The sequence below is a fragment of the Penaeus chinensis genome, chromosome 1, assembly GCF_019202785.1.
Source record: "Penaeus chinensis breed Huanghai No. 1 chromosome 1, ASM1920278v2, whole genome shotgun sequence".
NCBI classification, from domain to species: Eukaryota; Metazoa; Arthropoda; class Malacostraca; order Decapoda; family Penaeidae; genus Penaeus; species Penaeus chinensis.
The window spans coordinates 39561338-39584294 of NC_061819.1; the positions used below are offsets into that span (position 1 = coordinate 39561338).

Here is a 22957-nt window from a genome sequence, read left to right on the forward strand (position 1 = left end):
AGAAAAGAGATGGACAAATCAAGGAAATTTGCCAGTCTAATGAAACAAGGCAAAGTGACAAAGGCAGTAAGGGTCGTAACATCAAATGAAACAACAGGGACATTACCCTTAAATGAAAACACCCGTCGCTTGCTCAATGAAAAGCACCCGCCTGCAAAGGAAGTGGCGGCGGGAACGATGTTTCGTGGAGAGTATAATCCCCCACCTCCGGAGACCTTTGAGCGAATTACCGGCGAAAAGATAAGAACACATGCATTGCACACACATAGTGCAGCTGGACCTTCTGGACTCGACGCAAAGGCATGGAAAACCATCCTGAGCAGCAGCAAGTTTGGGTCAGCTGCAAATGACCTTTGCAAAGCCATTGCATCTCTTGCTAGAAAACTCGCAACAGAAAACTGCAACAACCTGGATGCCCTCACAGCTTGTCGTTTAATTGCCCTCGACAAGAAGCCCGGATGCCGCCCCATTGGCATTGGAGAAGTCTTGCGACGAATCATCGGCAAGGCAATCTTAACGACGTTAGACAAGCCGTGGGAAATCTACAGGTGTGTGCAGGTCAACAGGCAGGGTGTGAGGCAGCAATCCACGCCATGAGAAACATCTATGAAGAGCCGGATTGTCAGGCCGTACTCATGGTGGATGCTACAAATGCCTTCAACAACATCAACCGGAAGGCAACAATCCACAATATAGAGGTCAAATGCCCAAGCCTCACACTATACATTAAGAACACCTACAACAACCCAGCAGAGCTCCACATAGTCGACAATAAAACAAATACCTATGAAATGATAGCTTCAGCCGAGGGCACAACACAAGGTGACCCAGTTGCCATGGCGATGTACGCCATCGGTCTCCTCAGGCTACAAACAATAATTGACCACACAACAACAAATATAAAGCAAGTTGCCTATGCCGACGACCTGACCGGAGCAGGGAAAATTGAGAACATAAGGAAGTGGTGGAATCTCATTCAGACACATGGCCCTCCACAAGGATATTTTCCGAACGCCGCCAAATCGGTTTTCATTGTAAAACCGGAATATCTCGGACAAGCCAGAGAAGCCTTCCGAGAAACAAACGTGATTATAAAGGCCGGTGGTGAAAAACACCTTGGGGCAGTTCTTGGCACAACAGCAGCCAGGGAAGAATACATAACAAGGAAAGTGGATGAATGGAGAAGGGAAGTGATAGAGCTGGCAGAAATCGCAAAGAAGGAACCGCACTCGGCATATACCGCCTTCACCTTCGGTATCAAACACAAGTGGAACTTCTTAATGCGAACTATACCTAACATCGAGCCTTTACTTTCACCACTTGAGGAAGCAATTGTAAAGCACTTGATCCCAGCACTATCAGGTGGAAGAAATCCCACTGCCAACGAGAGAGCCATACTCGAACTTCCGCCAAGGCTTGGGGGACTCGGCATAACAAACCCGAGTAAAATAGCGGACATGGAGTTCCAAAACTCTGTCAAGCTCTCAGCCAGCCTGACTCAAGCCATAATAACACAAGAAACATATACACAGCCTGATACAACACAACAAAAAACAATCAAAATGGAAATTACAAAAAATAGAGAAACAAAGCAGAGGGCACAACTTCAAGAACTAACCTCTATAATTACTGAGGATATGAAAAGAAGAATGAGTATGGCACGCGAAACCGGCGCCTCTAACTGGTTGACCAGTCTCCCCATCAAAGTCAAAGGGTTTAGTTTAAACAAGCCGGGCACGGCAAAGGTCGCGGGCTCGCGCCACGCAGCCGGCCGGGGGCCGCCGGGGTAACCATTCCCCGTGCCGCCCCGCTTCTCGGTCGGTTTGTGGCCCTGCCCTTCACACAGGCGACCGCTCCCGTCTAGACGTCCGGAATGGTTTCCGAGTACCGCCCCTCCCCCCTCACTGAGGTGAAACAACCTTTGGATGGTTGCTTCAGAGGGATGAAAGGAACCAGCTGGCAAAAGGACAAAACCCCCCTTCTCTCACTGAGGTGAAACAGCCTTTGGATGGCTGCTTCAGAGGGAAGGGGGAAACACTTTGAAAAGACACAGGTCCTTTCCTTCCTCACTGAGGTGAAACAACCTTTGGGTGGTTGCTTCAGAGGAATGTAAGGAACTGCCTGGCAAGAACGCAAAACCTCCCTTCCCTCACTGAGGTAAAACAGCCTTTGGGTGGCTGTTTTAGAGGGAAGGTTGAACTACTTTGAAAAGACACAGGTCCTTTCCTTCCTCACTGAGGTGAAACAACCTTTGGGTGGTTGCTTCTGAGGGATGAAAGGAACCAGCTGGCAAAAGTGCAAAACCTCCTTTCCCTCACTGAGGTGAGGCAGCCTTTGGATGACTGTCTCAGAGGGAAGGAGGAATCCCTCTGAAAAGACACAGGTCCTTTCCTTCCCCACTGAGGTGAAAAAACCTTTGGGTGGTTGCTTCAGGGGAACGAAAGGAAGTGCCCGACAAGAACGCAACACCTCCCTTCCCTCTCTGAGGTGAAACAGCTTTTGGGTGGCTGTTTTAGAGGGAAGGGGGAACTACTTTGAAAAGACACAGGTCCTTTCCTTCCTCACTGAGGTGAAACATCCTTTCAGAGGGATGAAAGGAACTGCCTGGTAAAAGTGCAAGACTCCTCTTCCCTCACTGCGGTGAAGCAACCTTTGGGTAGCTGCCTCAGAGGGCTGAGCAAAAGGGCTCCAAACAATGATGTCTCGTAGGTGGAAGGGCATCCCCTCTGGTCTCTCCCCAGGGGTTTACACCTACCCACGCGTTTGCCGTGCGTGGCAGCCTTGTGCGCTGTGGAGACGGGAGTCCTGGAGGTTGAGCGATGCCGTGAACGAGTACGCCCTGCGGCTAGCAACACGCCTCTTTGGTCCTCTATTCCAGCAAGACAGGCGGCCTGATCCCGGCCCGGTCACGGTCAATCGGCTGGTCTCCCCCGGGAGGCTAGGGTCAAGCAGTCATGCCGCCATTGGCACTCACAATGGTCCGTGAGTGCCGTCACAATGGCTATTGGCTGCGTATATCCTCTCATCACTCCTGTTGCTGTTAGACACTGGTTCTGACACTCAGCTTCCCCTTGTTGGACTCCGTGGTGGGTGGGGGCGTGAGAGGGTGAAGCACTTACCAATTCATGGAAAAAATAATCAAACCCCCCCCACAGACTGAACTTAAAGTTGACGAACCGCGCAAGGCCCAGACCACGGTAGTCACCATGAAGGCATATGTGCCTTCCGGTGGCAAAAGAAAGCCCCATGCACAGGATGACACTGTCACCCCTGCTGCTAAGGTGGACAAGACCGAAGCCAATGGGTCTGTCCACCGAATAGTCAAAGATCTTGACTCGCGAGCTGGCCTCTCCAGGCCAGCAGCTAAGCCAGGGAGGCCCCTGAGTTCACAGACGGCCTCCCCGATTGAGAAGGGAGAGCAGGCTGAACCAGCCGCATCAACTGCTGCCTCCACAAACAAGCCCGAAAGCCGAAAGGGCGGGCCGAAGCGTCCGAGGCCGGAGACCGACTCTGATGAAGAGTCGGGACCCCCTAAACGCTTCGCCCAGTTCAAAGTGCCAGCTAAACCCGAAGGCTTCGACAATGCCTACCAATTGGTCAGGGCATTGGAGTTGCAACGGAAAATCCGGTTGTCGATCCGGGTCGCCCGAGATCAGGGCATGATCATAATGCCCAAAGATCAAGCTACCTTGAATTTCCTCCGGGAAACGAAGGAGCTAACCGATGGGAGGAAAGTGAGTCTTTCCCCACTAAGTCCCGAGGAAAAGAGAACCAAGATGGTGCTACTTGGCTTCTCAGTCTCGTACGATGTGGAGCAGATCGCTTCACACCCACAGGTCGTGCAGGCTTCCCGAATGTCGAAGGGGAAGACCCCAACCAGGCAAGTCCTGGTGACCATGAAAGGTGCCCCAACCACTACCCTTGATCTGGGTAACTGGGGCACCTACAACCTTCGAACGTATGTGCCAGAACCACTTCGGTGTTTCAAGTGCCAGAAATACGGTCACCACCAGGCTAACTGTACAGCCAAGCCTAAATGTGGTGTCTGTAGCAAGGCACACAACACAGAGGTATGCCTCAAGGCATACAAAGAGGAAAAGAGGGACACAACAGCCAAATGTCCCAACTGTGCCAAGAAGCATCATGCCTGGAGCCTGACTTGCTCTGTCAGGAAAAAGGCGGCCCTCAGGCGGCAAGAGGTTGCTCAAAACCGATCAGACTTTGTTCCTGCCCCACCGGGCACCCATGTCTGGGGAAGGAAAAAAAGCGAAAAGGCCTCCCGACCTCCTAAGAGGAAGGAAGCCGCCCCCCAGCCGACACCGGATGTCTCCAACAAAAAGGAGTTTCCGACAATGCCAGAGGTGCAGAAAAAGAAACTAAAGAAAAAAGTTTCTAAGAGCACCACAAAAACCTCCCCAATAGATGATCATCTCCTCTTTGACGAGGACGATATGACTCTCCTGTTAACTGCTGTTGTCACAGCAGTAGCAACAGCCCTGGGGAGGTCGAGTGAGGAGGCCGAGAAGGCAGTTTCGGTCGCCATGACGGCAATGACCCAGACTGTCGCAGCCCTGAAGGGAAGAAAGCTGGCTAGAGCAAAACCAGCCTCACCCTCACCCCAGGACGAGACTCCCCTCCCCACTCCAAACCAGGCCATGCCTTCACAGGCAGAGCCAAAACAGGCTGAATCTGTGCAGCCAGAGCCAGATCACGCTGACCTTGCCCAGGCAAGGCCAGCAAGGCCAGCCAAGAAAAAGCCTGAGAGAAAAGCCGAACCAACCAAAGTCAGAGCTACCAAAGGCTCTCCACCCCCCAGTGGACCCAAGGATAGCCTGACAACAGACGAGGAGCCCTCAACCAGCGAGGACCTCGCAATGGAGTTGTCAGACTCCGACGATGTCTCTGATGTAACTATCACTGAGTAACATCATGACACACCATCTAAGCATCCTACAGTGGAACATCAATAGCTTCTCTGCAAAGAACGCTTTTCTCCAAGCAGTAGTGCGATCAAGGAACATTGACATTGTCATGCTCCAGGAGACATTAACAGTGGACACTGTTCGCTTCTCAGGGTACCATGCCTTCACACTGCCACGAACACCTGGCAAAAGAGGCTTGATCACCCTTGTGAGAGCAACAATCCCCTGCTCCGCAATAGCCGATGCATCGCACTGTGGAGACGATGTTGAATCCCTTGCCGTCGAGGTTCACCTGGCCGGGGGGCCCCTCAAACTGTACAATGTGTACAACCGGCCACGCTGTAGAAGCCTAGACATCAGCCAGGTCTGTGCTTCTGCTGCACACGACCGAGTGATCATAGGGGGAGACTTCAATGCACACCACCCCATCCTGGCTCCCTGCCGGGCACCGGATGCGGCCGGCTATCACATAGCCGACGTGCTAGAGATATTCCCTGAGATCGCTCTCCTCAACACCCAAAAGCCAACGCACGTCAGAGGAGGGGTCCTAGACCTCACCCTGGCCACTGCGACTCTGGTCGGGAGGATTGGCTGGTGTGTCGATGAGACCGTCACAAGTGACCATTACGGCACTATAACTACCCTCATGGATGCTGGCCCAGCCGAAATCCTAAGACCGAATCCAAGATGGAAAACAGACAAGGCCAACTGGCAGGCGTTTCAAAACGCCTTGGCTCTCTGTCTGAGATGCAACAATCCCCCACAAAGCGAAAATGTGGAAGTGCTCGAAGCTAGCCTGCTAAACGCCATTAATGAAGCAGCCTCACAGACCATACCCAAAACTTGGCCTGGGTCCAGAAGTCACAAAGACGCCTGGTACTTCAATGACGAGATCAGGGAGGTCAACCACAGGGTGAACATGTGCCGAAAACTATTCCGAAGGCAAAGAACCCCTGACAACTTATCCCTCCTAAGGGAAGCTGTCACGGATGCCAAGGAAACTGCCAACAGAGTCAGGCAGGAAAAGTGGCTGGAATGGTGTGAGTCCTTCGACCACCAAACCACCCTTTCAGAGCTGTGGCAACGGGTCAAGCGAGCTACCAGCCGCTCAGCCCCGAGGTGCACCCATCACGACCCCCAAGCAGAGGCTAACAGACTGGTGCACGAGTTCTCTGCAAGAACGAGCAGCAACAGTCTGCCAGCCGAGCTGAGGGCAAGACAAGAGCGTCTACAGCCAGACAGACACGCTCAGATCAGAGAAAGGGCAGCCGAACCCGATAACTCAGACGTTATCTTTTCTCTGAGGGAACTAAGGAAAGCCTATAAAACCAGTTCCAACACAGCCCCGGGCTCTGATGGGATCTCGTACCCCATTATCTCCCACCTAGGACTAGCAGGTGAGCGTGCACTCTCGCAACTCATCAACAAGTCCTGGGAAACTTCCACTCTACCCCAGAGTTGGAAGAGGGCTACCATAGTTCCCGACCCAAAACCAAAGGAGCCGGGGAAGTACCGCCCCATCTCTCTGCTCAGCTGCCTGGCCAAGACGGCTGAGAGGATGGTACTAAACCGGCTTCAATGGAAAACGGGACCCCCGCACGAACACCTCCACGGGTTCACAAGGGGCATGGGCACAGCACACAGCATAGCCACGCTCTTAAGCACAATCAGCAAGGGCCCAGCTGTGGTGGTATTCCTTGACCTGGAGAAGGCTTTTGAACTGGCAAGTCCGCTTGCCATTCAGGAAAACCTGATCCAGAAGGGAATCAGAGGAAAGCTCTTGGCTTGGATAGGTGACTACTTCAGGAACAGGACTGCCAATGTCAAATTCCAGGGTCACCTATCGCAGCACATGCCGCTCGAAAATGGAACGCCACAGGGTGGGGTTCTCAGTCCAGCCCTATTCAACACTTCAATGTCCTGCATCCTCAACATAAACCTCCCAGTGGGGTGCCAGATCATCTCATATGCAGACGATCTCGCTATCACCTCCACTGGACCACGTAGCCAGAATAAAGCCCAGCGTTGTCTGGACCTCGTGTCAGAGGAGTGTTGTAGGACAGGACTAAAGATCTCTGCTGCCAAATCCAAAGCCATGGCTCTGAGACAGAGAGTTCGAGGCACAAGACTGAAAATCCAGGGAGTGGAATTAGAATGGGTCAAGGACTACCTATACCTTGGGGTAAGGATAGACCGGACCCTCTCCTTCCATAAGGAGGTCCAGTACCTGGTTGACCGAACCAAAGCAAGACTGTCCGTCATGAGAGCAATGACTGGGAGACGCATAGGGGCCAAGACACAAAGCACTAAGATCATTCTATGTACATGCTGTCCGGCCCATTGTGGACTATGCCTCAGTCGCTCTAATTGCTGCAAAGAAAAAGCACACAGACAAATTAGAAACAGTCCAAAATGAAGCTGCCAGGATCATTCTGGGTGCCCCGAGGTGGACGAAGGTCCTCAACCTCCTGATGGAGGCAAACCTTCTCCCCCTGGACTCACGAATCGATCTAACGGCAACACAATTCCTGTCAAAGGTCATCCAGGCTCCCAGGAACACAAGCCTAAGACAAAAATTAGTCAGATGCCTCGAACAAGACAACGAGCTCGTTGCAAACAACTCCTGGCTGTCTCATACAGCCAGGGTGTTGATACGCCATCAGCTCAAAGAACAGCTTCTTGCTAAGGGCATGGACTCCCCCCACCCCGATTTTGCCGAAGCCCCGCCGTGGGCACTGAGCCTGATAGAGTTCAACATAATGAGCCTGTCAATGAAAAAGAGCCTATACCCCATGCCTAGCCTAAAGGCAGAAGCCCACAGGGTCATTGCAGCCATCACTCCTCCGGGTAGTAGAACATACTACACGGATGGATCGGTCGATCCCTTGAGCCACACTGCAGGCGCCGGCTTTGCAGCTAGGGATGCCACGCGATCCATGAGGGTAACAGACAACGCCTCCTCGCTACAGGCAGAGGCAATTGCAATCATGGGAGCCCTAGGCCACGCGTCCCTAAGGGAAGGACAAGTGGTCATACACACAGACTCCAGGGCAGCCATTGACTGTCTTCAGCACAGCTCACCCACAGATAACATCTACCTACTGACCACGATTCTCACAATGGCACAGATAATTCTTGCTCAGGGTAGAAGAATTATCATCAACTGGGTCCCAAGCCACATCGGCATCAGAGGGAACGAGCTTGCTGACAGACTAGCCGTCGCTGGCAGGGGTATGCCCCCAAATCCCATGACGATAAAACCGAGGCGAAAATTACTTATGGAGAAGTGTGCCTTGGTCGGTCGTACCTTCCTACGGCAGCTCCACAGAGAGGAAACGAGAACCTCCCTCTCGGCCAGCTGGTACTCAGACGCCACAGGCTATGAACCACTGGCACTCTCTGAAGTAAGCAACAGAGGTACCGAAGTCATTCTTCACAGAATGCGCCTAGGTTACCACTGTGCATGGCAGATTATCCCAACAATCGAACGCGATGAATGGTGCTGCAATCACTGCGGCGAGCCGAACGCCACACTAGTCCACTACCTAGAAAATTGTGACCATACACAATTCCTGAGACATGGACCGCCCACAACAGCCGCCGTGCTGGTAAAGAGGCTATGCGAAATGCTTACACCATGGCGGCAGGAGCGCTTGCTGGCAATCCCGCCGCCACGGTAAGCACCGAGTGTCAGACAACTCAATGAGATAGCCGTAAAAAGCTGACACAGGCCGGGCCATATCTAGAAGGCCCGGGCGAAGCTAGAACTTCGCAAACCAAACCACCACACCAGTTTAAACAAACAGGAGTTTGTGGACGCACTTGCCCTGAGATATGGTTGGCCAATAGAGGACCTGCACCAGCACTGCACATGCGGTTCGGCTTTCGACCCCAATCATGCCATGACGTGCAAGACGGGAGGCTTCGTTTGCATGCGCCACGACGAGGTGAGGGACGTGACTGCACAAATGCTTGGCGAGGTGTGCCGCGACGTGAGGATCGAACCTCCCCTCATCCCCACAGAAGGGCGCAACTTCTCACTCCAATCCGCCAACACTGCAGACGACGCCAGATTAGACATCAGTGCTAACAGTTTCTGGATACGAGGGCAACGGGCCTTCTTCGACATACGAATCTTCAACCCTATGGCCACGAGCAACCGATCCCAGGAACTCCCCTCTGTTCATACTAAGCATGAGAACAACAAAATGAGGGAGTATGGCGAACGCGTCCGAGAAGTCGAGCAAGGTACTTTCACACCTCTTGTATTCACAACTTCTGGGGGAATGTCACCGAGAGGGACGGTATTCTACTCATCCCTTGCACAACAACTTGCAGAGAAAAGGCAGCAACAGAAGAGCGCCGTCGTTGCATGGATGAGGTGTCGATTGGCCTTCTCACTACTACGGTCTTCACTGCTCTGTCTACGAGGAACAAGGAACAAACCGGCAATGTACACTAGTCCCAAGGATTTAGATATAGAGGAAACTGTTGTAAATAGTAGAATAGAAAGAAATATGTAATTGTAAACAAAAGTAATAAAGGTTAAAATACATCTCCCTAAAATAAGTTGGATGTCGACCACAGCCACTGGCGAGGACGGGGCCAGTGGACTGTTCTGTGAAATATTATTGCATATATATTTCACAACACAGAGACTCGTTTGAAACGAATAGGAGGTCGAGTTACCCGCGGAGAGAGAGAGAGAGCGAGAGAGAGGGGGGGGGGGGGAGCCTTCCTTGCGCTTCGCGACTGTCACTTTTTTCGCCAAAACAACAACAAACAACCTTTGTGGCTGACGGTCGAGGTCTGTGTTTTCTCTTGAATATTCGTTTTTTGCGGAAAGTAAGCAATCATTTAATACTAATTAGCTTTGTCCCTTCAACTAATGAGCTTCTGTGTGTTGAGAAATGACTATTTCCTTTCTAATTACTTACGAAAGGCCATTTTTTAACCCAATAACTACCATTTTCTCTCTTTTCTTGTTATCGAAACAAAGATGCTTTTTAGATGTTGGTAATTATTCGCCAAGTAGTTGTATTTCGAGTAATTATCATTGTAGGTGTGATAATCATTAAAGGATTTTGGTTATGTAAGTGTCATTTTAAGTGAAACTTATAGAGAGTTTAGTTAATTTTGCACACGTATATAGCGACTGTTTCCTCCTGAAACCCAGAAGCTCAGAATTTAGGGAAGAAAAGCAGGTAATTTTTGGCAATACGACCTCTTGAAGCAGAAGCCAGCAATCTTCTCCTCACACTTTATCAGTCCCATTCTGCTCTGGGACCAAGTTTAGGTCGGGGATTTGGTATTGGTAAAGTATTGACTAGCCATCTTTAGACCGAGTTTAGGTGCATCATCTGGGAAAGTGCGTGAAGGGAGATCTAGGGAATGGATCCTGTTAATATTTTCATGTGTAATAGATATCTGTAGACTATGGTTATGCTAGATGTTGGATGAAAATCAGATATAATTAATTAGATGTGATATTGAAGAGAGGTAGTGTAATTGAACTGTAATGAAATTGGGTGGCAAGATGTGCGAAGTTAGCACAGGGACTTGGTTGCCTTTGGGTATTGGGACAGAGCCTAGAGTTGCTTGTTTAGGCCTACAAGCTTAGTCTTGTTGGTTTAACTTTCTGAGATGTGGAGGCCATGGCTTTGCTTGATGCACAGACCTGCCAATTTTGATAAAAGGTCATCGACTTACCTTTACTTTGTGCAGACTAATTCTCACATGTGATAGAGTTTTGTTGTGTTTGTGAATGTGGTATTACTCTTTTCTAGATCTCTTCTCAGTTCTATTGCAATTAATTTCAAGATATTCTCTATGAAGAGAGCCTCAATTTCCTCTTAAGGCATAATAATTGCAGTGATGCAGGAGGAGGTTGTAAATACTTTAGTAACATGAATAGATGACACACGGCTGAGGGGATAACTGCTCCCCTGGATGTCTTAGACATTCTGGTGTTTTAAATGTTTCACAGACTTTTAGATGACTGTTTTAAACATGACAAGTGTTCAAATCAGTACTTTCCCCTTTTGTGGATTTAAGATAACATGTAGCTAACAAGTCATTATTACTGAATGAGGGAGATAGACAGACCTTACCAGGGATTGACTTACATTGACTTGAGTATATGGGAATGCTGCATACAATACATAAAAGAATGGTCCATGCACTTCACGTTTGGAAATTTTGCAGTCTGGGTTTCAGGTGTACCCATGGCTTTAGATAATTATTTTGATTTGTAAATTCCACTTTTCATTTAATAGAGATATTGATGTAATGGTACTTGCTATCATATGTAAGACATTATATTTTTCTTTCACAGCTGTTGTTGTGATAATAGTAAGAATAAAGAAACAGAATTCTTTATTCCTGTTATTTCCTTAATCAAGTTTGGAAAGTATAAAAAATGTTTATTTATTATCACATTATCCTCCAACTTGCTATAGATATTGGTTACTGATATCTCAGTAATTAATTACATTGTTTTCTGCCTCCTATTCCCAAAATAAGTTCAGACCCATATACCTTAATTTGCATTACTGATATACTCAGATGTAAATTCCTGTTCACTTCATGTTATTGACCTGTTTATGTTATGTGCTTTATTTTGTGTTGCATCAAATTACTCTATACATGAAAAAATATTTTTTGCACTATTTATATTGTATACTAATTCCTCCCATCATAAATCTATCCATAAGATCACTATCAGTTATTTAAATTTAAACACCCTTATATTGCAAAGAGATGTTTAGTGCTGTGTCAGTCAGATAAGAATATTAATCTCACATTTTGAATTGTGTCTTTTATGCTCTTTGTGTCTCCGGATGCTGGTCAGTCCTTTGTTGCTTGTTGCATGCTGTGATATATATGTATATGTGCTTCATATTCCTCATTCACTTAAAATTCATCCTTGTCATCATCATAGAAATCATGTTAGAAATGGAGAAAAAATATATATGTAACATCAAAATTAACTTATACATATATATATATATATATATATATATATATATATATATATATATTAGCTATTATTGAAATGATAGTATCTTAACCCTTTGGATCCAGGTGCTTCACTGACCGCGTGTGACCTACAATCTGGGCATTAGGTATACTTTAGTGGCCACTCTCATGGGTGTGCAGCTTGTAGGCCAGATGCACCTGAACACTCATGTGTGGTGTCAAGACTCCTTGCATCCCATTTGCAATGTTATTATCTCTTTTTCCCTTGCAAGTTTTTTTGTTATTTGTTTTTGTTTTTGCCATTTTATGACGTTGATATTTGTCTTTAGATAGGCTATATCTAGTTGGTAATAGACTTTTTTCTTTACACAGACCCCATTTCATCTCCCTAAGTAGTCTATAGCTCAGTGGAATAGTAATAATAATAAGTATTTTGTTATTTAGGTCATTAAAAATAAATTCATAACCAATTCATACAACCTGTGCAACTGGTCACATGAGCGGCGAGCAGGAATAGAATTCTGATCATGGTCATGCAATTCTAGCCATGGCTCACTGATAGAACATTCCACACTCGTTTACTGATAGGAATGATGTAAGAGCCCTTTCCTAATGCGCAAGGAGTCTAACACCCTCTAAGAGCTTTGTGCATTTGTGGCATGTCATTTCTGTCACCCCAGCCTTGAGCCGAAATTCTGATGACAGCAAGTTCCCGCAACCCCGGCCCTCTGCCATGAATTTTTCCATGACAGCATGTTCACATCATCCACCCCTCAAGCCAATTTTTTTCATGTCATGATAGTCACATCATCCAGATTGAAGGGGTTAATATTGCTGAAAATATTTTGATGAAGAGTATGCCAAGCAGGCAGTGTTTACCCAGGATTTGACAGATGCAATGCTTTTCAATGAACATCACTGTCGAATCTGTAGGTAGCTTGGCATGTTTATATGTGTGAAAGTTATGTAGTATATGATGTGATTTAGTTTTGAATGTTTACATTTTTATTTTCTGAGAGCAGTTTATTTTAATTGATGACAGTAATAGCTTATAGCTACCAGACTATGCATGTTCTTACATTGCAGTTGTATTCTAGTAAAGTTGATTTTCATATATTAAGTTGCAAGTTAATCTGACATTAGGAGATATCATTTATATTGTGGGACGGTGGTGCTTAAAAATGTTTTCCTCCATAACTGATTTTGATCTTTCTCTTAATAGCCATGTTTGTGTCCTTAACCAAAGTCATGAAGTCAGCTGAAATATGGTATTGTACCTGTGTAATGGGTTAGAAATAACTTGCACCCAATTGTGATTGTGATGTTTTTTGTTGGTATGTAATTTGATTTCTGTACATATGCAAAATGTCTAGGCACTTAATTTTGTCTCAACTTTGTTTTGTTATGCACTCTTTTATGGTTAAGCATGTATAAAGGCTGATAATTTGAGATACGTTGTATGTTTTATCCTTTTTCTCTGTAGATGATTTAACATGTGGAATGTTGACCTTATGATAGGTATGCTGTGATACCCATTGTTAAAAATGACTTAGGAAAGCATGTAAATGGAGACATTGTTATTTGATTTCCTTTTATAACTATGACCTTGATAATTATATGATATATTGTCAATATAAAGGAGAATTGACCTAGGGTGAGGCATTTTTGCAATTGTGCAAAGCACACACTCTTGGTATGCTTAGAAGTGTGACATCATCTCATTGCCCATTAATTCCTTGATATGTTTCACCATTTTACAATTGGTTTGGCTGTTGTGTTGGGGATTTTGTTTCTGTTTCATTTTGAGTAGTTGGAGATCAACATCAAGCTTTTGTTAATTTGGAATGGCTTTTTATGGTTTTTACGTTTTGCCTGTGATCCTCCTTTGAGGTGTCCCTTTGTTCTACCTTCTGTGTGGGTGAAATAGAGCAGCAGTCCACGCACCCTGCGCCGACGGACATCCAGCCAAATCATCGGGAATTTAATGTTGTAATGATTTTCAGGCGTTGAAAGATAAAAAATACTAATTCAGTTGCAAGCCTAAAGATGTCAGTTGAGCCTTCTACTCATGAAGAAATCCAGATTGATGATGAGGTTGAAGAGATTGATGAGGAGGAAGAGGAAGAGGATGAGGTAGATGAGGACGAGGAAGTAGACGAAGAAGAGGAAGAAGAAGAGGTTGAGGAGGTGACTCATGGTAGGAGCACGGGCAGAGGTCTGACCTTGAAGACTCTTGTGAAGGAGCGGGTCTTACAGCCTGGCGAGGGACTTATGACCATCAACTATCTGGTAAGGTTGTGGTGGGCTCCACCGAGACCATTCACACTAGACCTATGCCCACTCATACCATAAGGAGTCAGTTCCACAGAGAGAAAGAGAGAGAGAGGCGTCCTCACATGGTCACATTCATTGATGTGTTGGCGGTGATTTGACTGCACTTGCTAACTTCTGCTTCTATTTCTTATTCTCCTTGTCTTAACAGGTTTTTTCTTAACCTGTGAAGAACCATGTTTTGATGGTTTGTTTAGGGCATGTAAACGCTGTCAAGCGACATGCCCTTATGTTAGGGCATTAGAAAGCATGTTAAGTGACCAACTACTCAAAACGAAGCAGTGCAATTGATGCCCAATTGTAAATCCCTTACCAGCCCAAGTTTTAAAAATGCTAAAGGTTGATATAATTAGAGTAAGTCTTTACTTACATTCTTTTCAGGTACCTTTTTATATGTTCTTAAAAGAGCCAAATTATCTTCTATTTAAACAAGCTTTATGAGTTGTAACATTCCTTTAAAGGGAAAAGAAGATCCTAACCTAGCTTTCCTGTTAATATAGCTACCTGCATAAGGCTGTTAATATGTTCACTTGTAACTGTTATATAGACAGTCAGTCAGTTTTGCATACACACATATCCATACACACATGTACACTCATACCCACACATATGCACACACACCCATACACACCCATACACACCCATACACACCCATACACACCCATACACACCCATACACACCCATACACACCCATACAAAGATCCATATGACCAATATAATACCTTCAAAATACATTTTAACAAAAAATAATTGGAGTTCTTAACAAATATATTATGGGTACAAATGCCAGAGGAGGCAATTCATGCAGCATCATGCATCATTACAGTGTAGCATAATACATCTTTTTTGTTATTTTGTTATTTTCTATCATTAAATGGTGTAGAATCTGACTGGGTTTGTACTGCACTTTTTCAGGGTAACAAGTTCAAAGGAGACTTACTGCCAGATGGGAGGATCAAGTCCCAGGAGACCAGCAAGATTTTTGGGACACCAAGTGCATGGGCCATTTATTGCAAGAAGATAGTTAATCCAGATAAGAAGTCGGGCTGCGGTTGGGCGTCTGTGAGTTGATGGATTGATTATCTTGTTTCAGCCTTTACTGCTCAATCCTGATTGATAGTCTTGACTGTAGGGATGTTGATGGATAGATTATTGTAAATTCTGACTAATACTAGTAGGTGGGTCTGGTTTGTTCAAAGGGGTTATATGGATTAAATTCCAATTTTATTGTTTTTTAGAATCTTGTTTCCAGTAAGGAAGGCTTTGCTGAATATGTGTTGGTAAATCTGCAAAGATAGTATTTATTTTTTTGCTTATCCTTTTCCCCTGTCCTTCATTCTTTCCTTCCTTCCTTTTCTTTTTCCCTTCTTGCCATCCTTCCCCTTCTCCTTTCCCGGCATTTTCCCCTCCATCTCTCCATTCTTTTTCCTCCCCCCCCCTCAGTTCTTTCCTCTCTTCCTCACAACCTCTCCCATGTTTCTCTATTCTCTACATCTCTCTTTTCAATATGTATTTATTCATTTTTAATAATTGCCTTGTAGGTTCGCTACCGAGGGAAGAAGTTAGATTCCTACAAGAACAATTGGTATAGGCAGAAGAGGATTGAATTCGAGAAGGAAGGCGAGGCATTGGGTAAGAGATGTTTTATGTGTATTGACCTTGGAATTGATTATCTGTATTAAAGATCCCAGATTGTCTCATTCTTATTTGATATTTATTTTATAAAGGGATTAATATGTTTGTCTTTCTCAACAACATGGCTAGTAATTCAACTTGCTTAGGCCTATGTCAGTATAAATGATGTTATACTGATGCTTTTCTCATGTGAATTGTCACTTACAGAATCTTTTTAGCATCTTCGACACATTGTATTATAAGTTAGTAAATGGATGAATATAGAATATGTATTTTTAGCCACAAGTTGCTGTATCTCCCAAAACAGTGAGGTATTTTCATATTAATGTGATTTATAGCAACTTGCACCAAATGTCTCTGATTGACAACATAATATATGAATTATGATATATGGTGCGAGGGGAAGATGGTGTGATGTGGAGATTGATAAGAATTTAAGTAATACACAAGAGATGATATCTATATATATATATATTTTTTCTTTCTCTCTTAAAAGCTGGTACTGTTACAACAAGTATAGAGTTTAGTGAAACTATTTTGAATGTTGAGGATATAAGTAATTTTTTGATTTGTTAATAAAAGAAACAAATTTCCCAAATGTCATTCAGTTGTAGATTTTTTTTATTTTTTTATTATTGTCTGTTATAGGTTGTCTGGGGCTCTGTGTGTGTGTGTGTGTGTGTGTGTGTGTGTGTGTGTGTGTGTGTGTGTGTGTGTGTGTGAGTGAGTGAGTGAGTGAGTGTGAGTGTGAGTGTGAGTGTGAGTGTGAGTGTGAGTGTGAGTGTGAGTGTGAGTGTGAGTGTGAGTGTGAGTGTGAGTGTGAGTGTGAGTGTGAGTGTGAGTGTGAGTGTGTGTGTGTGTGTGTGTGTGTGTGAGAGAGAGAGAGAGAGAGAGAGAGAGAGAGAGAGAGAGAGAGAGAGAGAGAGAGAGAGAGAGAGAGATTGTCAGTCTGTCTGTCTGTGTTTTTGCCTGTGTGACTGTTTCTATGTGTGTCTGTGCAGCTGCAGGAACCTTATCAGAGTCTGCTGGAGTCTATAAATGTGAGCAGCTGTGTGTTAATTCACACACATGCACGTCTGCACATCAAAGTACCCAGATACACTTCTTCATCCACATGTATGTACACTCAGTGATGCTCACATTCATACATTTTGATATACCTGATATGCTTTACCTTTATTTCATTTGTTTTCACACAGATGAAGAAGAGATGACGGACAGTGATAGCGATGGCCCTCATGAGCAGGAGATCGTGGAATTTGAGCTCATTGGCAACAGGCACCCGAACCAGTGAGTACTTGTTTTTTCTTTGTAGACTGATGATTTCTGAAAATGATGATGATTTTTTCCTTTCTTTCAGTTTTGTTGTGTGGGGGGTGGGGAAGAGTGACTAGAATATTTGGAAATATGGTTTGAATGTATGATTTTGTGAATAAACTAATCTTTTTTATTTATTTATGTATATATATATATTTTTTTTTTCTTCCTAGTGACATGAATACAATGGTTGAGCTGACATCCTTCCAATCCATTGGTCGAATGCAGCCCTTTACTGTGACTATGTCTTCATCGGCCATGGCTATGATAGACATTCATGCTCACCTGACGACTTCAGAGGTAGTGGGTTACCTGGCCGGACAGTGGGATGTCACTAACCATAGTGAGTCTTTTGTGTTCTTGGAACTGCCTGGAGACAAAATATGAAAAGGTTTATAGTTGTGAGAACCCTTTTCAGGTAAAGCAAGTTTTTCAGTCATTTTTTCAATGTTTGTTTCAGATTTGATCGTGTCTCATGCCATGCCAGTTAGATGTCGTCTGGGTGATGGGGAAAAGGGCCGTGCAGTGGAGCAAGCGCTGTATACAGAAATGGAGAAATTGAATCTCTCATTAGTTGGCTGGTAGGTAGCTTCAAAAGAAAGTTAGTTTTTGTTCCTTTTTTATTTTTCCTTCAAGAAGAGTTACGTTATGAAGAATTTCATCAGAGATGTCCACTTTTGTGATCTACAGGGGATCCATGCTATTCGTTGATAATGTGGACCAGGAAAATAAGATGAATAATGTTTCAGTGAATGGTGATACACAATATCCTATTTAATAGGACCATAATATCCAGTGGTTTACTATATAGTGTATATGTATATCTGTAATGTTATACTAAAGAGAGTGATACCTATATTTTATTTAAGAAGGTTAATGCAAAAGAGAATTGCAAGTGTTGGATGTAAAAATGAGTGTGATTATTGCTGATACCACATGAGTTTGGAGGGGTCTGTTGGTGTGTGACAGATGACGGAATGAGGTTCAGGCTATGCACAGGTAGATTGGAGGTGATCATTGCCTTTTTTACATCACCTATCTCATCTTCCTTTTCATCTAGGTTTCTTGCAAATAAGGAGTGGTTGAGGTGGATGAGTGAGGATCATCATGCATTCTATGTTCGATATGATACCCATGATGGCCCATTATCAATTGCGTGTTTGACACTTTTATTCCTTTTTATTATTTCTGTCTTAGCTAGTATAACCGCAATGTGACAACACTTAGCTTTGGATGGGTTTGCATCAGCTATTATTCATTAATGAGTCTAGGATGTAAATAAATCAACACTAACCCTCAACTTGAGTCTATGTTATTGAGTGTCTGTTATATCATAATTTGAGGAATTGGGCCAAGGAAGAATTACTCTGTTGAATTGAAAGGTTGTATTTAGCATTTTGATATTTTTTCTCATCATTTATTTTTGTGCTTATTGCTTTCAGGTACCACACACATCCATTTTCGCCACCTTTGCCGAGCTTGCGGGATATTGATTCTCAGCTCGAGTACGAAATGAAGATGAAAGGTTCAAATGATGCTAGCTACACACCCTGTATAGGGATTATTGTATGTAAGTATGGCCTATTGCTATCAGTATTTGAATAAATACTTGTTTCTAGATAATGTGCAATATTTGGAATCATATGTCCTGTTCTGTACTCATTTAAGAAATGTTGAAACACTTATTTGTAGTAGTGAATATCTGCAAACTATTTTCATTAGATACTGACTGGCTCTAGGGATTACCCAGAGAAAGGCAAGACAAATAACTTCTATTTCTTTTGACTTTCCATAGCCCCTTATGTACGTGGAGGAGGGCAAGGTATGAGTGCAAGCGGCTTCTGGGTGATGCCACCTCCAGAGCACAAGCCGCAAGAATACGGAAGACCTATGAGTATCCAGTTTACCATTGTGCAAGATGCTTTTATTCCCAAGGAGGCTCTCTATCATGTGGTATTACTTTAATGCATAGAAAGTTATATTGTGCTTGTATTTGAGAATGAGAGATGGAGAGAGAGAGAAAGAGTGGGTCTTTCATTATATGTTAGGTTTAACATTGGTTGTCGGTCCCTCTCACACAGAGATAGATAAAGATAGATGTAGGGTCATTTGTGTAGTTTGCAAGCATAATTGGGAGGTATATAGATTTTTTATCATTTTAACTAGAATGAATAAACATTGTTTTTTGTTATTTTGTGTTTTAAAAGTAGCTTGTATTTCTTGAAAAATTCAACTATAGATTCATGGAAATTTTGCTTTAGTTCTATTAAATTGGGTTGAAAAAGTGAAGGATCAACATATTTGCTTTATTTAAACAAGTAATTTTTCTTTTCTTCACAGCGGGACACAGTACGATTCTACAAAGACTCGCCAGATTCCGTTATTTTCACAGATATCTTCCAAGACCGCTTTACGTACTGGGACAAACTGAAGGCAAGTGTGTGGATTTTTCTGTGACAGGTTGTTGCTTACAAACATCTGAATCCCAATTTTAGTGACTCTTAAACCCATTCTCCTTTTTCTTTAATGAAATTTAACTGCAGGTATTCTTTTTTGGCATTTAGGGGTACAGTGTCTTACGAATGTGGTTATATTTTATTCATAATTACTTTTGTAAAGTGATGTATACATTTTCTTATGTGCATATTATATCCTGTTTCAATAATTAGGATTGGTCATATTGCTAGTTCAATTTAGATTTTTTCAGTTCTAAGTTTAAAAGTAGAGTGAAAGACTGTGTAGCTTTTACCTTATATGTATGAAGTTTAAGAGAAATTGTGTTATGATTCATTCTAAGTTTAAGAGGAAATATCGAATTAATATTTATTCTTACTGTGCAGTGACTCATGTGAACTTTGGTGTTTGATTATAACATATTGACACATATTAAAACAGTAGTCTAGTAATTTTCCAGATGCAACTCACACAAATAAAGACAGAGATATTTTAGCTTGTACTTCAGTAATTTTACCAATAGTACATTTTGAGAATATAAACTAACTTAAGTAATATTTGTTTTTGTTTTTTTTTATACTCCCACAGACTGCAATTCGACTGTGTGTTCCAAAAGACCATTATGCACCATTGCTTGATTGCTTGGCAAAACTTTTAGAGTTGAAGAATTATGTCCCTGAACCAGCTACACCTGGACCAAAGCCAAAGACAACTTCTGAATCAGAACCAGAGGTTTCTGCTGAAGTGATTCCGGTAGAGTCTCAGCAAACTCCAAGTAATTCTGTTTCCATAACCCCAGTGGACAAACCGAGAACCTCTCCAGAGGTTGTTAATAGTATCAGAGTTGTGGATCCTGATGTGCTAATGGAACCACCAAAGACAGTATCTCCTCCGAGTACCCAGGGGCCTGAACCTGTGCATCCTGATGTAGTCTCTGCCATGGAAACTCCAGCTTCAACTGAGGTAGTGGATGTGTCTGTTGAGAAGGAAAGGCTGTTGAATCAGGAGCAGAGGCACAGCCCCCCTGAGCCAAAGCAGCTGAGTGACTATGACCACCACCATCCCTATCACCGCCACAGTCCTCCCCCATACAAGCCACCTTCGCAGGAGCACTTGAATCAGGAACGGAAGCAGGACCAGCAACCAGAATACATTGAGGATCCAGTTTATGAGCAGTACCAGCATAGCCAACAAATAAAAGAGTATCAGTACGATAAAAAGCATGAGTATATGCATGATATACAGGAGGATTACCGAGAGGAAATAATCGATGAATTCCGACCACCACCACCCAATTACCATCAACATCATTTTACAGTAGCATCAAGTTATGAACCACCACCTCTGAATGACCACTATAAACATGATGAACCCAAAATACTGCACACTTCTGAAGACAGGGTGCTAGAATCTCAGTCTGAAGAGAGTCACATACCAGCTCACTATCCAGAGCATCTTGCCCGAGATCCCTGGGCAAGCCAGAGTCACCTTGATGTTCCCCAGCAGGGTTCAGTGGGAGAAAACGAACCCATGCAACCAATGGATGTTGATTCTCTCTCATAAATGCCTCACTCCAATATCTTCCAAATTTTTTTGTCAATATTGTATTACAGGTTTAGGTACAGGAATTTTAATTAATTCATAAAAGAATACAGGAATATACAGTGAAAAACTGCTATAGTAATCAGTCTGTCATGCAATATTATAATACTAATAACATAGTATATATGTTTAGTCTTTGATGTTGGCTGTCAGAAAAAAAATTGCATGTCATTTTAAGCTGTCTTGGAACTATATAAAATTTGTGGTATGTTGTGATAAGATTATACAGAACTAGGCTTTTACTGAATAAGTATGATATAAGTTCCCATAAACCCATGCAATATTCCAGTTAATTTCTGTTCGGCCATTTCCTTGTTTGTATTACAAAATATACATTTTATATACTTAGAAAACAATAGATTTTATTTATTTACGTGTAAAGCATGTACTAGCTATAACATTAAACTGTTTTTTTTTTAAATTTAAGTGATCTTCATATACCTTTGCTGCTCACAATTAAAAGGATTATTGGTGATTCATTTTAAAAAAGTTAAAAGGATACATTTTAACAACATGGAGATAGCCAAAGAAAGAGAGATGTGAGGGTAGGCCACTTACGGGTGTTCAGGCAGCAGGCAGCTCTTTCGAGTCATAAGAGGAGTAGTAATGATAAATGAATAGAAAGTGTCAAATTTTGGATGCTTTGTGAAAATTTTATCTCATACAAGTGACTGGTTTCTCTGTGTGTGTGTGTGTGTGTGTGTGTGTGTGTGTGTGTGTGTGTGTGTGTGTGTGTGTGTGTGTGTGTGTGTGTGTGTGTGTGTGTGTATGTGTGTTTTGTGGTGTGGTGTGGTGTGGTATGGTGTGTATTTATATAGTATATATAACACACACACCACACCACACCACACCACACCACACCACACACACACTCAAATATATATATAAAGTATGAAGAGGTAGACTAACACAGTCGTGAAGAATTTCATGTTTATTAAACGTTTCGAAGGTGAACACTAGACCTCCACCATCAGTAAACTGTCAAAAAGAACCATTGAAAAAGTTAGTTGGGCAATTATGAACATTCTGAACAAATTACAAATACGTATAAATAACTAAGAACAATATATACGTACACGTAATGAATAAAAAAACATGCTATGGGGAAAAAAAACCCTATACAAGATAAAAACCTATAACAACCAAACAGGTAAACTAACCAAAGCGAGTGTTGGTGAGAGGGAAGGGCTATTGGGGAAATAAGGTTGTTGCGGTGGTTGTGTTGTTTAGCTCGGGTTTCCTGTTCTGTATGTGTAAGGATTCGGAGATGGTAAGGTCTGGACGGGAGGAATGGGAAGATTTAAGAATAAAATCTGTGTTGGAGAAAGGGTGTGAGTGGAGTAGAGAGTTCTCTTATTGCCGAGAAAGATGGTTTGCTCAGCGGAAGGCTAGTCCTGAAGGATTTGCCTTTGTCTTCCTTTCTTTCTTTGTTGGATTTCTTGGCTATCAACCAGCGGCATGTGGCCAAGGTTATTAAGCCAATGGATCCTATTTATTCTACCAATCTTTATAAGGTCATACAGTTTTGTCTCCCCTAGAAAAGTGATTACTTTACTTATTATTTTTTTGTCATTAGATAGAAGATTTTATGTAAAATCTAATTTTTTTATGCTTAGATAATTTTGGAGTGGTCGTCTATTATTATTGTGGTTGGAGCATATTGTTAATATGTGAGGTATGGTAAGGGTGGTGGTGCACTGAGGGCACTGAGGAGGAA

General features: G+C 43.5%; 1 protein-coding gene across 1 annotated transcript; it reads left to right on the forward strand.

Moving 5' to 3' along the window:
- Positions 1-13903: 13903 nt before the first annotated feature.
- Positions 13904-21661, forward strand: LOC125026683 (MPN domain-containing protein-like). The gene is made up of 10 exons (XM_047615294.1): positions 13904-14189; positions 15148-15294; positions 15774-15864; positions 17067-17157; positions 17358-17527; positions 17645-17765; positions 18627-18754; positions 18980-19137; positions 19525-19617; positions 20227-21661. Exons 1-10 carry the CDS (start codon positions 13947-13949, stop codon positions 21199-21201), a joined length of 2217 nt encoding a protein of 738 aa, XP_047471250.1. The 5' UTR covers positions 13904-13946; the 3' UTR covers positions 21202-21661.
- The last annotated feature ends 1296 nt before the right edge of the window (positions 21662-22957 follow it).